At 38.1% G+C, this 17,326-nt stretch overlaps 1 protein-coding gene across 1 annotated transcript in view; it reads left to right on the top strand.

Moving 5' to 3' along the window:
* GABRG1 (gamma-aminobutyric acid type A receptor subunit gamma1) overlaps positions 1 to 16,267 on the top strand; it is a 37,453-nt gene extending 21,186 nt beyond the window's left edge. Inside the window, exons 3-8 of the mRNA XM_075500015.1 lie at positions 2,780 to 3,000; positions 5,653 to 5,735; positions 7,032 to 7,169; positions 7,289 to 7,441; positions 10,571 to 10,782; positions 15,653 to 16,267. Of these exons, the coding sequence (XP_075356130.1) occupies positions 2,780 to 3,000; positions 5,653 to 5,735; positions 7,032 to 7,169; positions 7,289 to 7,441; positions 10,571 to 10,782; positions 15,653 to 15,931 (1,086 nt within the window). The 3' untranslated portion in view covers positions 15,932 to 16,267. The remainder of the gene's footprint in view (positions 1 to 2,779; positions 3,001 to 5,652; positions 5,736 to 7,031; positions 7,170 to 7,288; positions 7,442 to 10,570; positions 10,783 to 15,652) is intronic.
* Positions 16,268 to 17,326: the final 1,059 nt, after the last annotated feature.

Below are 17,326 nucleotides of genomic sequence, written 5' to 3'. Positions count from 1 at the left end.
CAAATAGATATGCTGAAGAAGTAGGTAGCAATGTCCACCAAGGCAGATGTTGGAAGTGGAATAAATGTTCTGGGGAGAAATCAGACAGCACTGACTCTGGGTCCCTGCTGAAGAGGGGGGTGAGCTGCTGCTGCCACCCACTGCAAGGCTGCAAGTCCATGACTTTCAGGTGGGGTGAATAGTAGGATTATGCCTTTGGTTGGCTGACTCCTGAGGGACAGGCAGATGTCTGGGTGCTGAAGTGTCAGCTTATAAATAGAGGACCACGCTCTGCAGGTATGTGAGAAGAGGCTAGCAATTGGGTCTCTTCTTATACATTCAGCAAGATACTTGGAAACAAGTAGTTACTAATTTTATGATATTAAAATATTATGTATTAGATTCTTTTTGAACAGTGATAAATATGTCATGAAAGTTTTTAACCAAGTTTCTTTTTTTTTTTTAAAAAAGTTCTTTAAGCACCTCCTGTAATACATGGGTACGATAAAAACTTGCACATTTAATACTGAAAGGTAAAAGCATACAAGCATCTGGGTCTGCTGAGGGTGTTCCTTTGCTTTGTGTGTTCAACATAATCTGTGAGCTCCTCTTCCTTTTTTATCTTAATTTGTTAGGGTGGTTGGTATTCTATGGCAACCTGAGTTTTCTTGCTCTGGGTGGATTTGACTGTAATGACACTTTGATATATTTCTTTTTCTCAGACAATGCAGTGCTACTGTGAAGTGGCTGCTTAGAGCAGCACCTTCAAACTCAGACCGTCTGCTCTTTCCATACATTTGGTCGTGTCTGTTGATTTTACTCACTGACTTCTTTTTTTCTCCTGCTTGTACTGTAAAGGCAACACGTAAATCTTTGTTCATTCTGTTCCATTTAAGCCCATTAAAACACTTCTCCGGTGCACTGCCTCGGGCTGTCATTTACACTACAGCAAGGCAAGTTTCCTTTCCAGTTGTAACCACTATAGATGAGCATAGAAAGCTGAATTTTAAGGTTGAACAGGCTCTGGGTTTTCACAGGTGTCTTGAACATTGTTTACAGAAATAAAATAATCAAGGCTTGGTTTTGACCTGCAGAATCTGCCCCTGATGGCAATGCAGGATTTGCATTCCGTTCCTTGCAATGCAACGAATAAGCAGAGTTTTAGACCAAAGTCATCTCTAAAATGTATTTTTTATTAGTTCTTTTGTTCCCTCTGTCCCTCTATTGTTTGCCTCATACACTAGTTATTAATAACCTTTGAGAGTCACTGAGTTACCACAGTCCGGTTGGTAATTCAGCTGCCATACATCACAGAGCAAGGGCAAACCTCCCTCTTGCATATCTATTTCCCAAACCTGTTCTTCTCCCACCTGGAGAGGTGGGAAAATTGAGAAAGAGTTAGGTAGTCCTGGAATATCTGCTTTGGCAGTTCTCAAGAATGAAGTGCCAAGTTTCACAAACTCTCCTGGGAGTTGGGTGGTATCAGTTGCAGAAATGAGTGAGGAGTCTATAACTCGTACAGTTGGTTGCTGTGATTATTTAAAAGTAAAATAAACAAAATCCCCCACTCCAACCAGCAAAGCCTTCCACTTTATTTTATTTAAAACCAGAATTGACTGTCTGCACTGTGCATTTTTATAGATCACGTAAACTAGTAGTGACCCCTTTGGCTCAAGCAAGAGTTTGAACCACTGTCTCCTCTCTCTTCCCCTTGCCCACTCATCCCGTAACTGAGAGGTGAGCAACCAACACCAAGTGTCTAAGTCTGGTCTCCAGCTCCTTGTCCCTGCAGAGGAGCTGCCGAGCTGCTCATTGGAGCCCTCATGGGGCAGCCATGCAGGAAAGATCACACCTGCCATCAAGTAGAGATTGTTGCCCTTAAGGTCAGAGTCGTGGTCTGGAGCTGTGACAAATACAACAGAGAAGAGGCTGCTGCTTTGCTCCTTTGTCTGCAGTGCAAGAATGACTGGCTGGATTCTTTGAAAAACAATATTTCATTGCATCTTTAATGTTTATCTCCCTCAAGTTTTACTGTGTCAAGAATTGTCTCATTAAAAGGCTGTGGGTTTTCCTTTTACTTGTTTGTTTGTTTGTTTGTTTGTTTTATTTTTCACCTTTCTTTTCTGGCCATAAGTCTACTGAGGAATTTGACTTTCTATCACAAGAGGAGCTTTTCTGAGGCTTTAATAAGAAAAGTGGCGTTGCTTTAGGGAAATTTCCTTCCTGATTATGATTATGTATACTTTTGTGTGTGTGTAGGTAGATATATGAGGCAGATGGTAACAGATAGTTCTGCAAACTGTGATGTTTACTTCCCGCATATTCAGGTATTTTTCAAAATCTGAAATTTCTTGAAGGATCTTAAATTGCATGTTGTAAAGTTTGGGGAAACCATATAGAAAGTTTATTTGGTTTGCTTCTTAAGAGATGTAGAATCTCTGTCTTAACAGACATAGTCTAGCCTTGAAGTATTAAGGTTGCCCTTAAATTTCTGTCTAGGGCCCCCAGAAGTGGTTGCACTGTGCAGGGACCTCCAAGTTACAGCAAGCTCCCATCACGTCTCCTCTTCCTTAACTAATCAATGGGTGTGAAGGGAGAGGAGGTAGGGACAGAAGGCTGTGTATGTCTTTCACCTGTCTGTAATTTCTCAGTATGGGGTTACAGGCAGCTGTGTGCTATGCAAATGGCAATACAAAAGAGAATAGAAGAAGTGGCCTTAGATTTATATATGAATTAAAAATTCTTGGCTTGCAGACTTTGGTAAATGTATACATAGGTATGGTTGTTTCTCTGTTTTTAGGAATACACCATAGATATAATTTTTGCCCAGACGTGGTATGACAGTCGTCTAAAATTTAACAGCTCAATGAAAGTGCTTATGCTTAATAGCAACATGGTTGGAAAAATTTGGATTCCAGACACTTTCTTCCGGAACTCAAGGAAATCTGATGCTCACTGGATTACAACTCCAAATCGTTTGCTTCGAATCTGGAGTGATGGAAGAGTATTATACACTCTAAGGTGGGTTTTTATTAAGTGAGTAGAAAAAAATAAAAACTCTTATGACCAGGAATATGAAAATAATGACTGTAAATCAAATCCTTGGCATCTCTTTTGTTGTGGACCACAGGAATTTGCAGGGAGTTTACTAAAGGAGAAAACAAGAAAAGATGATTTGATCATTAAAAACATGAAATCAGTAACATTGAAATACATTGCCTACATAACTGAGTAAAGTCAATTGAAGGGGACAGCAAATTTTAATCTCATTTAGGTACAGGCAAGATTAAAAAAAAGATGTTATGTAGCATGTAGCACAATGTGGTGATCTGTCACTAACATATTGCAGATCTAGTCATAAATTGTTTTGCAGGCTTTCTGTTCTAAATAGTTCAGTATCTAATTTCTACCAAATTATATTCTGTAAGTAAAAGATGAAATGCTTCCAATAATAAAAATCATAATAACTTTGATTAAAGCTAGGGTCCCAGTCCTGCATATACTTCTTCACATGTTTACCCTTGCAAGCTATTAAAATCAACAAATCTGTTCATCCAAATTAGGCATAAGCAAACATGTTGGTGATAATTCTTCTTGGCAAATGGGGGGATGCTGGTTTTAAGCTTACCATCGCAGCTATCTGTACCAATCTTTGAGTCACTTATCAAACAGTTCTTGAAAGGCTGTAGTCTACAGAAAGCATTTTAGGGTCATCTCTCAGTCAGATTTTTTAAGTGTGCCTAAAAAACCTTGCAATAAATTAGGAGCTGATCGAGAAGCAGTCCATGCAGAGGATGCCATAAATCTGATTCTGCTCTTAAGAGTTTATTTATTTATTTATTTTAAACCTTTTAATTACTTTCTTTTCAGTCATTTACATTGTTTTCATATGCGGGCTAGTTGTGTTGTATGAACAATTTATAAAAGCCTTCTGTATCAGAAGTAAGAAGAATTAGAATGTTTTAAAAGGATTCTCTTCACTGAATTTTTTCTCAATATGTTTCATTTGAGAGCATACAAATATCTCTGAAGAGCACTTTTTTTAAACAGGGTCTAAGTAAAACAAAGAAACAATCAAACGCAACCAAAAAACCCATGTGAGCTGTCCCAGAGGAATAGGTTAGAACTATTGTGCTAAAGTATGAGCTCTGAAGTGCAATGAGCTAGTAATAAAACCGCAGAACAGGCATTCACCCAGCACTGCAACGCACAAACATCTGTATAGGTGAGGATATGGCCTGAATTTGGCCTAAGGTGGAGTAACATTGAAAGGTTCATATGTTGGTTATTGAAGGAGCAATAATAGGATCTGACCTGTATTGGTCTCTCCTGTTCCACCACTCTTTCCCTGTTGGTACTTGAGGGACCAGACATGGTGATTCTGTTAGTCAGGCTTACTGAGTCTTCTCTGAGGGTAGTCCTTGGTCTGTCCAGATCTAGGTGTGTTGCTTTTAATAAAAGTCTGGTTTTGTTTTCTTTTTCTTTAAGCGTTTGACTATCCAAAGGTTGAAAATGGAAAACAAAGGCAATAAATACGTATACCATAGTTGGCAAATTGTAAAGCACCTTCAGAGGGGTGCAAGTGTTTTACTTGGAAATGTGGGATTTTATTTGTCCCCCCCCCCCCCCCGTCCGTCCCCCCCCCCCGTATATGGCAAGAAATACACTTTCCCTTATAAACCTTTCTCTTGGTCAGGACAGATTTCTAGAAAGGTCCTAGTGATGCTTTGTGTAGAAGAACTACTTTGTTCACAGACTTATAGGGCTTTCTGGCAGTGTGTGGCAGAATTTTCCTTTCCCCATCCCTTTTTGTCTAGTATGTAAGTATTGCATACAGTCCAGTACGTAAGCATTATGTTAATTTTCAAAGTTGATTTTAGAAGACATTCTGACTTTCTTCACTGTGTTACCAACAAAGGAGGAGCTATTTTAAATGCAAAGAAGGCAGTTTGGAGTCTACCCCCTTACTCTAGCTTCCTAGTGAAAGTTAGCAGAACTGGGTTTTGCATTGGTTGCTTGGAAGGTCTTTGGAAATCTGTGATAGTATTTTCAAAAGCAGCAAGTGATTCAGTTGATACCATTATGAGTCCTAAACTACTTCTAAAATGTATATTAGCTGCCTGAATTACTTGAATGCCTTAGACATTAAATGAGTGGAAAGATCAAGTCTGCTCTTTCCTATCCATGCTACTGTCTTCACCAGAGCTGCTTCCATGAGTATAGAGCAAGCCCAGGAGTGTCCCCACTTTCTCTCTCGTGTATATAGCCACCAGATACAATGATGCCAAATGCAATTTGACCTGACAAATGTGTTCTTCAGAAGCATCCTTTATTTGCTATGATAAACTCCCCTCCTTGCCCTGCCTTCAGTCCCTCCCTTTTATCCCCTATTTCTGGTAGAGAGCTGAGAGATCCCCCCCAAATCAATTGAAATTTTTGAATTGTCTCAAAATGCCAACTGAAACAATGAAAGTCCTCAGGTTGCATATGATGAGAGTTTTTGTTCTTTGGCAGTGATGCTGGATGTTTTTTGCAGATACACAGTTGGCTATGCGTAACACCCATTAATTGGCAAAATTAATTTCTGTGCATGTTCTTTACTATCTAGTCTGAAGTCTCTGGATGCTTGAATATAATCTTTTTCTTTTTTTTTTTCCTTCCTTTTCTAATTAGGCTGACAATTAATGCTGAATGTTATCTTCAGCTTCATAACTTTCCTATGGATGAACACTCCTGTCCACTGGAGTTTTCAAGCTGTAGGTGGTAAAATACTTTTTTTTTTTTTCCTTTACATACAGGCTTTAAATTTCCTTAAATTCTGGCAGCAAGAGAGCAAGTGTTTACTTTTAAAAGCCTTGTAGCAAAGGAAAGGACTGACCTGTTTATGTTTTGATTAGATTTATTGCATTTTTAAATGCATTATTAAATGCAGTAATGAATGAGTTGAATTACATGCATTTCATTTAGTTGCAACTTTAAAAATAATTGTATTGCTTAGGAGTCTGACAGAACAGCCATTCCAGTTAATGGAAATCTATTGCCCTGGAAGAACTTTATTTTCTATGCCTGCCAGACTTGCCAGCTTTGAGTTAGTTCCATGTGGTATACTTAAAAGGAAAAATAAGATCAGTCTTCTTCAACCTGTTCCTGTAAATGCTTAATCAGTATAAGAAGTTCTTCTCCTTTCAGTGGGACTTATTTATGTGAGCAATAAACACAACTTTCAGGCTTCATTTCTTTAATATAAACTATATTAAAAAAAAAAAAAGGTTCCTAAGGGAGTTGTGCTATTACTGGCAAAAGAAACCCAAACCACCTGAACACAGCTAAATGACTTATTCCTAAATGTGAAACCTAATAGGCAATGAAATCAAACTTCAGTGATTCTTTTTAAATTAATGTTTTCATTTAATACTTCCTTCTTGAGTGCTTCCAGCTAAATGAGCTTTGGTAGCTCCATTGATTAAATAGTTGTGCCACACAAGCAAGTCTTGCTTAATTTCATTTCTGCCTTTCTGCAAGATAATGTGGGGCAACATGTGAGGCACATGAAAATCAAGAGGGTTGCACTTCCTTAAGGCTGAAGTACTGGACAGTGAATCAGACCACAAAAATCCATTCTGGGAGTAACAGACAAAGAAATTTTCAATAAACGTCAATAGGAATGTTATCAAATTATGTACTAATAAGTGTCTGTCCTTTTAAGTTTTTTGTGGTCTTTTAATGACAATGTATATTAAATTTGTGTATTAATTCATAGTGATGATTCTGAGCCAGTTTTTCATATCTGAGTACCAAAATATTGTGTAGATATTTCCTAAATATTTGTATTTACATAGTTTTTGATCAATCATACATTTAGCTAGGCTTAAAACTGAGGCTAGATACTTTGTGGTTAAATTTTATGTGTATCAGGTGGACTATAGATTGGCTTTCTCTCTGATCCACTTTATGTATAGACCTGGTTTAGTTTATAAACAACTTAAGAGATAACAAAACATGCTTTGGTATATACTGTGGCTGAACGCTTGATTTGCTCTGTTTTATTCTAGATGGATATCCCAGAAATGAAATTGAATACAAATGGAAGAAAACCTCTGTTGAAGTGGCAGATCCAAAATACTGGAGATTGTATCAGTTTGCATTTGTAGGGTTACGAAATACAACTGAGATTTCTCATACCTTGTCTGGTAAGGCAAACTGTTCAGTTTTATTTTATGTAATACCTATGTAGAACAAGACTAACAGATGAAGATACAACTGAAAGCCAGTTTCAATGTCGTGTAAGTATTTTTTTTTTAATTTATAGGTGATTATATTATTATGACAATCTTCTTTGATCTCAGCAGACGTATGGGATATTTTACTATTCAGACATACATTCCCTGTATACTCACAGTTGTTCTTTCATGGGTGTCATTTTGGATCAATAAGGATGCAGTTCCTGCAAGGACTTCTCTGGGTAAGAATGTCTTTTTTCAGCCTTGAAGGGTCTCATACTCCCCAGGAATACAAATCTGCAGCAGGGAGTAAATTAACCACAGTTTATTCCCCTTCAGATTGTGACCATTGGTCACCCTTTCTCTTGAACTGCAAGTAGAAGGATCCTGCTGTCATTGCACAGCAGGGCTTAAGGAGAGAGTGTTGAGAATGGAAATCCGGAAATCCTGATCCAAGTCTTGTGGATCCGCTGCTGTTCACATAAACACATTTTTTCTCTTTTGTCTCCTTCTGTCATCTCCAGGGATGGCAATATGGCAATCATTAGTCTGACAAGTATGATTAAACTTCAGTCAGCATCATGGAACAAAGGGTATCATTACTACACAGGCAAAAACTGTGAAGATCTGGTTTTGGGGAGGTTGTTTGTTTCTTTGTTTGTTTGTTTCTGTTGGGGTTTTGGTGGTGTTGGTGGTTTTTTTAATAATAGAAACGATTCAGTTGTTCTTTTAAGCCCAGGATAGGACAGAAAATTTGCAACCAAAGTTGCACTTCAAGCAGTTAAGCATATAACTCACAAAGACTGACTCACTGTCCTGCTTTTACTACAGAGAGTACTGAAGTGTGTTGCATGTTCTGCTACAGGGATAATTCTGTGTTAGTGTCATCTTGGCTGACCTGTTTAGCATGGGGTCAGTCTCCTACGTTTGACTGTTTAGGATTAATGAGCTGCCTTGGAGAAGCGTCCTAGTCCCCACATAAAGCAGGATAGACAGGGGGGCGTGGAGTGCCCAGGACACACACTAGCAACTTCGAGCTTAGCAGTGGCAGATGCTTTTAGTAAAACTGGTGACGGCAGTATGACCTATTTTGGGGAAAAGATCAAGAGCTGAAAGCATATCTTAGGAAGTGAGAGGTGTGAGTTAATTTTCCTCATCAGCTTGTAGGATTGTGAACACACCGTTCCCACGTTCTAGGATCATTTCCTACCAGAGGGTGAGTCCAGGCTTTAACTCCCTGCCTTTCCCACTGAAACTGGACCACTGTGCAGTCAGGCCTGCAAGATTAATGAGTCAAGAAAGAAAGTATGCAAAAATGAGCATCGCTCAGTAGCCTAATGAAAAGGTAAGGGAAGAAAATCCGAGTCTTGGCTCTTAACTTTATGCTATTTAAAAGTACTGCAGGTTTAGTGAAGAGAGCCTAAAATCTTGAATAAATGAGTGAAACTATCTCTTGATAGCTTCAAATCTTGATTTAGAAATTTATTATAAGATTTCTTTGACTGACTAATCATTGGACATCATTGTGGATACCGTCTGGAAAGACACTAGCTATAACGGGAAAAGCTGTTGTATTGGTATCCTGCTAGTTCTGTATCCAGTTTGTTCTTTTTACAGAGTACTTTTTCTATGCCATGAACCTAGCAAATTTGCCTTTGATCTCATGGTTAAGCTAGAGTTTTCATGCTCCCACTTCAGCAGTACTAATCTTCATCTACTTGAGATATACTACAAACGTTTGCAATATCATATTTACAGCTCCCTGCAGTTAACTCCGAGCTCCTTTTGTGTGACCATGCAGAAGCCATTGTTTGACAGATTGTAGGACGACTTTTCTCACGTGCAGATGTTCTGGTGAAGAAGAAAGAGAATACCAGTCAAATAGACACAATTTTATAGAAAAAGACTGAGAAATTAAGACAAGAAAGCCAAAACTAAGCAAGGTTCATCGTGGCAAGCAGTCGTGATGCTGTGGAAGGTTTGCTCCCTGTGACAGCCCCCTGTTTGCCTTTCCCATAGTGGGGAAGGCTGGGAAAGTCCATGTCTCCCTTTCTCCTCTCTGAACAGAAGTCAGTAAGGGGAATGGTGGGCATCACCTCCCACCTGGAGGCTGTGCTGGGATCTGGTACGCTGAAAAGGCTTGGACCTTTTTCTTCTGTATATGTTGAAAGATGCTGGCAGATTGTGGTTTCCCAAAGCAAAAGGTTTGAGATGATTAAAGGTATTTAGATATTTAATTATGCAGAGAAATGCCTAATTGATTTTCAAAAGCATCTTGTGGGAGCAAAGCACTTTTGAAAAACTCTGGTTATCTGTTCACCCTTTTAGGCATGTAATTTCATTGGGAAATCTGTTGCAAAATCACCACTGCTTTCCTGCTGCAGGATCAGTCCATAGCGACCCCTGATTCCATGCTTTGTTTTAAAAGCCATAGGCAGCCTTAGACTGCTGTAACACATTTTTTGCAATAAGCCTGTGCATGTAAATAACAAATTACTTCTGTGTTCAAGTATTGCTCTCCAAAGGAAAGGTCACATCTTAATTTTGAACTACTATGAAAAAGGCTTTGCATCTCCCTGAAGCACCAAATACAAGAAGAAAGTGTTAACATCTTCTAAATGTTAAACCAGTGAAGAGTGATATACTTGGGATTCTGAACATATCACTATTAAGGCCAGCTTGTTCTTTTAATTAACTTGTATGTAAGTGAATCAAGGGAAACATTTTCTATTACTTAAGACACAGTATTGAAAAACTACCTAGTAACTTAGAATGAGACCAGAAAGGCCATGAAGGTCATCTAGTTTGACCTGCTACATGTCAGAAGCAAACAATTGAAAACATTATTCCTTTTTCTCGTGTTTTCTGAAATCATTGATAAATAGCACACCTTTTCTTTCTGAATGTGTCCTTTTGTACATTTTAATCTTTCAAGATCTAAAGGACATTTTTTGTGTTTATAAAATTTGTGTGCTTATTTGTACCTGTTTGTCTATTGTATTTGTTTTATGTGTGCATTCTATAACAGATTTATAAAATTACACAAACTTTCTCCGTGTCTTTGTTTATTCAGTGTGTGTTGAAAATGGGAGGGATTTAAACTGAAGGTGAAATGTGCTGCCTTCTATATGAACCCACGGTGGCCACTGGATCCATAGGGATGGCTTCTTGCAATAGCACTGATGTGTGTGGGTGTGATCAGCAGTGAACCCTGCTGTGGCTCAGTTCTTGTATGCCTCATGAATGAATTAAGGGCTAATTGGAGGATTTTTTTTGTGACAATATGATTGGATTACTTATACACTTCCCTCTTTCTGTTGTTTTGTTTTGGTTTTTTGTTGTTTTTTTGTTTTTTTTTTTTTCTCAAACAGGCATTACAACAGTGCTGACCATGACAACGTTGAGTACAATTGCTAGGAAGTCACTCCCAAAGGTTTCCTACGTGACAGCAATGGACCTTTTTGTTTCAGTTTGCTTCATTTTTGTGTTTGCTGCCTTGATGGAATATGGCACCTTGCATTACTTTACCAGCAACAGAAAAGGGGACAAAGGAAAAGAAAAGAAGGCAAAATCTAAGCCATCAGTAAGTTTAGCCAAACAAGAAGGAAAAAAAAAATAAAGAATGCTCTTTATTGTAGCATTAATTTTGAGAGACTGGTTCTTAAGTAGAAGGGCTAATGTTCAAAGATAATTAACACTAATATTTATTTTATCATTTTTTTTACAGTTGGGGGCTTGTGCTCATTTTCTGTAAATACTACTAATGAACAAAGGTTTTAGATCATTCCACTCATATGTGAATGAGAACACATGAGCCTAAGCTAGCGGGTGGTTTAATATAATATTCCATGCTTCCATGCTGTGCCCAAGCCCTTGGTGCTACTAGAGCTGCCTGTGGAGTGTGTGCCCATGGAGACAGTTCTGTCTGGGCACAGTGCTTCTGAAAACAGCACGTGGCAAAGAACCATAGAAAGGACCATAGATAATGTAAATGGACTGAAGGGATGAGGATTTGTTTGGGTCTGCATCACCTAACTTGGGTCTTACCTTGCTAGCTTTGCAAAGGAAAAAGTGCTTATTATTGGGCAGTGTTCTGACTCCCTTCCACTTCAGAAATTCTACTTTAACTCCTTTTTTCATTTACTTCCATGTATCTTTTGCGTAAAATGAACCTTCTGCTTTTACAAGTTGATGTTTGTATGCTGTGAATCCCGACATATCCCAGGAACAAGTATTACTCATTTTTAAGAGGCTTTCTGTTCGTGTAGTAAGAATAGTGGAACTTCCAAAGAATCTAGTGCTGGAAGCCAGTACAAATATTTAAAGCTAATCTTTAAACTAATAAAACATTGAGGTAAAGCCATGAAATAGCTTATTCATTTGAACACTAGTCTTAATATCTGAGGCTTGATTGTAGTCACCTTCTGGAGAGAACAAGAGGAAGGACAATGTTATAAAACCCCCTTCCAGATCATTTCATCAAAGGAAGCTGGAGCATAGCTGAATCATAATATCAGTTGTCTTTTCCGGGTGAAGGGTGAATACCAGCTGCGTAAGATCAAACAGAAAGTGAAATGAAACTACAGAAGCCCAGATATGGAAGTGCAGAAATCCTGTTATGAACCATATCCATTCTGCGACTAGTGTCGGAAGGTGCTGGCACACCCATTTTGAGCAGCACTGCTGTGGGAGACCGTCTTATGGGGGCCCTGCGGGGCTGCTATGGCTTAATGCCAGGGAAATGAGAGCCCTTACGTTTCGTATGGTGAGCTGGTCCAAGTGGAAAATGGAAACCTTAAACCTCCTTCCTGTTAGTGGTAGAAGCAAATGTGGGCACAATGGAGAGGATGGAAAACATCCTTTGGCAAGGGCCACAGCCGAGCAATGAGGGTAAAAGATAACAGAGGCTGCAGAACTTGGGGCACTTGCCAGTGTTAGCATAGCAGATTCAGTTTTAGGTTGTTGTTGCAATGAGGTCTCAACAACACTTAAGGAACAGGGAGCTGAAATATGTCTGCTCTCAGCATGTGCAACAAGGAAAAAAGGAAGAGGGGAGGAAATACTGCTTATTCAAACCAGGGAGATATTAAAGATCAGCTGCTGGCAGATCAAAAGCCACTGAAGTGGTTTGCAAGTATATTCGATTGAATGGAGTAACGAGACTTTCCAGAATCTCTTCACACATCAGCCATTTGTGCAATAATCTGCCAAATGCTTTGAGATTTTCAGTGCATATGACAATTGAAAATGTAGAATAATGGTGATGTAGAAACTATGACACTTATTGAATAAATAGCTGGAGTTTGGACTAAGATTAAAATTAGCAATATAATACTCAAAACACTGTTCAGTTGTGTTTTACTGTGTTCTTAAAGCATTCTTTTTATTTCTAAGTAGTCGAAAAACAACCATCTTTTCACACAGAATTCTTTAAACATGTTTCAGCACGCTATGGCTATAAGACCATACTACATAAAGAGATTACTCTAAAAAAAGGGGGGATTAATTTAATATGCTTAGATGTGAGGATTCTGATTTGATAAATAGGGGTTTTTTTTGGTGATGTTTGATAAAAAGCTATAAGATTTCCAAATAGAACAATTAAAGAAGTCATCTGATTAATTAATGGGAAGTCATACAATTACAAATCCATGTTTTCTTTTCCTTTTTTGTTTTTTTTTCCCCCCTTTATCTTTGTCAAAGACTTCTATTCATTCTTTTTCTCTTGTAGTTATGGATATGTAACTCAAAACCCCAATTTAATTAAAATAGTCAGTTTAATTCCTTCTGAAAAGTGCTCATTTACAGATGTTTTTTCCTTGGAAAACTTGTCTTACATAGGTCTTCTGTTTCCACTGCAAAATGCAATAAAAGCTTATTATTCCAGGAACTGATGCCAAGGAGGTGCAATAAATGATCTTGTGAAAAAATGGTAAGATTTTACAAATGATTATCGCAGTTTTATCTTACAAAATATGTCCTGGCATCACTCGAGAAAGGTAGTATGAATTGGCTTATGTAAATCCACATTAGTAAGGATAATGAGTTTGGGCAGGAAAGATGAAACTTAATTAGTTGTGGATCTTGTTCTGATCATTTCACCTGAAGTGAATGCATCACCTGTGCTACAATCTCCACAGATGATGGCTTTTCTTTTTATGGGGTAGTAGCGTTAATGCAGAAGAATTTGGTTTTGGTCCTATCAGAGTGTATTTTAAATGCTTCTTGCTATACGTGGAATTTTATCTACATCAGTAGGCATGTACATGAACAATCAGTATGTACTACTGTATCTACGTTATTTATTTTTTTTTAAGTCTCTGCCAATTGATAGAAGGTAATTTTCTTGTGAGGTGTTGGTCTTTTTTCCCCGTTTTCCCTCACGTTATCTCTTTCTTACACACATTTTATGTATTCCCTGTAGGTAGTTAGGCCTATAAGATGGCACTGTCTTTCTGCCTCTCTCAGGCAACCTCTTCAAACCTCTAATTCAGTAGCCATCTTCAGTCTGTGCTGGTGACATGAGCAGTGAAAAGCAGTACTGTTATTTTTTCCTCCTCCTGTGGTGTTTCTGTGTTGGGGATTCCTGTTTTATCCCACTCGTAGAAACAAATCATGCCATGAATCTTACATTGGCACAACCAACAGTCAGAAAACTCTTGTAAAGCCAGAGTAGGCGTGAATCAGAAATAAGCATCTTTCTTTATATATCTTCAACAAAATAATGATTTTGTAAGTTCAAAAAAAAAGATTTGAACTTACTTTCTAGGTTTTTAAAAATAAGCCCTGTTTGTAATGCCTCAAATTAGGGTAGAAGCATGTAACTGCTGTTTGTTAGTGTTGTCAGTATTTTATCATAACTGAAAAGAATAATGAGGTCCTTTAGGATGATAATTAGCTCCCTAGGTCATCATGTCTAAAAAGTGTTGAAACGGCAGTCTGTGTGAAACTTCCTTGGTAAAGATACTTATTAAATAAAGCTATTTGAAAATGTGGTGGATACTGCACTGCTTTAAGATCACCCCTTGGGCCATTGGGTAAAATGTCCCAGCAGCAGTAGAGTGCCTCCTTAACAATGTATATCTGTGTACTGGCCAAAGTGATTCCCTGGAAGTGGGACAACAGGACTCTAAAACATAAGAAGGACCACATAAGAAGGATCTAAATGATGTGGTGTCCTGCTTCTCATATTTTTTTCATATTTTTTCATTGCCTATCATGTATAATTGTTTAAGAGAGATTCTTCTCTAAACTTCAATACCCTGTTAGTTCTTCTGACTGCATCCTTTCTGGCTGTATTTATTCCTTACATGACAAAATGTGTCGATGGTAGAAAAAAGAGAAGACACTGTTGATGTAACTCCTATATTCAGTCTGAAGATTTTAAAGAGATGCCAAAGGTGTGGGGAGGTGGGGTTAAAAGAAAGAGGATTATGGAGTAATTTTAAAAGGCTATGAGATTTAGAAAGAGAAAAAAGGACAGACAGAGAAAGAGAATGTCTTGAAATATTCAGGAAAACAAGGATGAAGAGTGAAGAACTGTGTGGAAACAAAATAATAAAAGGGGGAAAGATGGGCTGTGGTAGTGCTAGTAAAAGGAAGGTGAAAAGGCAAAAGTCACAAGAAGGGAACAACAAACAGTACATGTACTAAGCAATAAGGCCCCCAGATTTTTTCTATGAAAATTACTTGTGAACCTTAACATCTATTACACTGAGTTTTTACCAGATTGCAAGAGGGTTGAGTTATGCCCACGGAAAGTAAATGTAAGAATTTAGAGCTGAATTAATCAGTTCAACTGACTTGAATGGCATTCTCCTAAGGAGTCTTGTGTTTTGGTTTCTAAAGGCGGGGCATATTGTTTAGGGATTTAACATCAGAGGATTAGATGACGTAGCCTGGCCTTATGTGTCTCAGTCTCTTGAACTTCACCAGTGATGCTGTACTAATCCCGTTAGCTTTTTTTTGGTGAAAACGTAGCTTCCAGAAACACATATGTAGCTTCCAGAAACACATACAGTCTCGTTCTAAAGACTCCAAATGTTGGGAGAACTGTCCTTCCCTTGGTAGTGATGCTTATAGCCTGCTTGTGGGCTTGCTTGTGACTCCGTTGTCAAGCTGTGACTGACTTCAAAATGTTCGTGTTATGTACATGGGATCAGCTAACCCTGTCTGTGTAACTAATTATCCACTATTCCCCAATCGTGGCACAACCCAGTTTTCATGTGGCAGGTGAAAATCATTCGTGATCTTTTGCCTGCATGAGCTAATTATATACAGCAGTTCATAATTCACAAAGCTCCCCAAACTGTTTTCTTTAATATTAGAATTTCTGTATATTGTACTGAATGTGCTTATATTGGCCTTTGCTATGGAAAGCCTATGGAATTATTTAATCTGAGGATAAAAAAAACCCTGCAAAACTATATTTTTCTTTTTTGTTTTTTCTTAAGAAACCACCTGCAATTGCTGTTCGACCTGGATCAACACTAATTCCAATTAATAACATTAATCATCTCCCTGAACGTGATGATGATTATGGATATGAGTGCCTAGAAGGGAAAGACTGTGCTAGCTTCTTTTGTTGTTTTGAAGACTGCCGCACAGGATCTTGGAGAGAAGGAAGGATACACATCCGTATTGCAAAAATTGACTCATATTCTCGAATCTTCTTTCCAACTGCCTTCGCACTGTTCAATCTTGTTTACTGGATTGGCTACCTTTATCTATAAATTTCAGAGGTTTGACAAACTCAGAAAAAAATGGTAATTGAACAGTCATTAACACTTTTCAGTGAGCAGTCAAAGATTAGAGCTGGTCCAAAATGACTCAAATTGTTTGGATGCTTTAAAAATTTGAAACAATCAGAGGAAATATGGTGATGTAGTCTCCCTCTTGTGATCAACTATAGAACTGATACTGGCATTTTGAAGAGAAAATTTAAAAATAAATACCCCTAAGATTTAACTTGCCTAAACACAGAAGTATTTTTGTCCAGCTCTAACAAAATGCAGAGTCAAGAGGCTATGTTATTTAACTGGACAGTTCTACATAAGCTTTCAATTTTAATCCTAAATGATAATGTAGGTGAATTTTGTAACATCTCTTACACCTTTACAAAGAAAGCCTTAATAAAATGGGATTATTCTCATCCATTTCATCCATAAAGTGATGATTTTATTAATCCCTGATTTTAAAAAGTTGAAATAGAATATTTCTATTTTTCAACCAGCCATTTGTTCTCTGCAGTATGTTAAAAAGAGTGATTAAGTCATGATTAATCACATCCAGATTTATACAGAATGCAGAGATTAGAGCAGCAAGAAATGGATATATCACAAAAACCCCAAAGGTAATTCTGAGCTTGTCTTATCCTGACCATTGATACAGGCTTTTGGCTTTCAACCTTAGATTACATTTATGTCTGTGCTCCATCTGCCATTACTTCACTGTTGTGAGTTCCTCAAAGTTCTCCAAGATGGCTACGACTTTCAAAATTTCCTACCCAGCTGCCATTGCTTGCTTATTTCATGGAAACCAGACTGATGTTAGCTAACTGAGATTCTGGCCATTAAGCGTAATGCTCTTCACATCCTCCCCGTTCCCCTCTCCTTTGATTCATATACAGGGCCAGAGGAAAAGTCATAACTCTACAATCAGTAGAATTTGTATCATCAGAGTTTGGAAAACCCGTAACAGGGCTATAGTCATTGTATTCAAAGCCACTGTGTTCAATCTCCAGCCCTAAGCGTGTAGTATGTGACCTGCTCCATTTTGCATACAGTATAATTTTGTACATTCTGCTTGTTACTGCGTATGTTACTGCATACTACTCACTGAGCGAAAGCCAAATGGTATCAATTTACTGAACCTGTGTTATGGGTTGCTGTGTAATTACCTCCTTGATATTTGTTTCTTTCTAATGGAAAAGTCCTGTTACTGGGGCGGGAGGGTGGGAAGTAAAAATAATCCTTATGCATTGCAGATCCTTCTCCAAGATGGGATGTATCCCCCCAAAAATCATAGGACCAGTTCTCCAGCCTTTCTGTGGTCAGAGCTTCTGTTCACTTTGGTAGCAATTCTTCAGTAGTAGCCTTTCTGGACTGACTTCTCTGTGTTGACTATTG

The sequence above is a fragment of the Mycteria americana genome, chromosome 4, assembly GCF_035582795.1.
Source record: "Mycteria americana isolate JAX WOST 10 ecotype Jacksonville Zoo and Gardens chromosome 4, USCA_MyAme_1.0, whole genome shotgun sequence".
NCBI classification, from domain to species: Eukaryota; Metazoa; Chordata; class Aves; order Ciconiiformes; family Ciconiidae; genus Mycteria; species Mycteria americana.
Note: the sequence above shows the minus strand (reverse complement) of the source record. Positions and strands in the feature narration are given on the sequence as shown.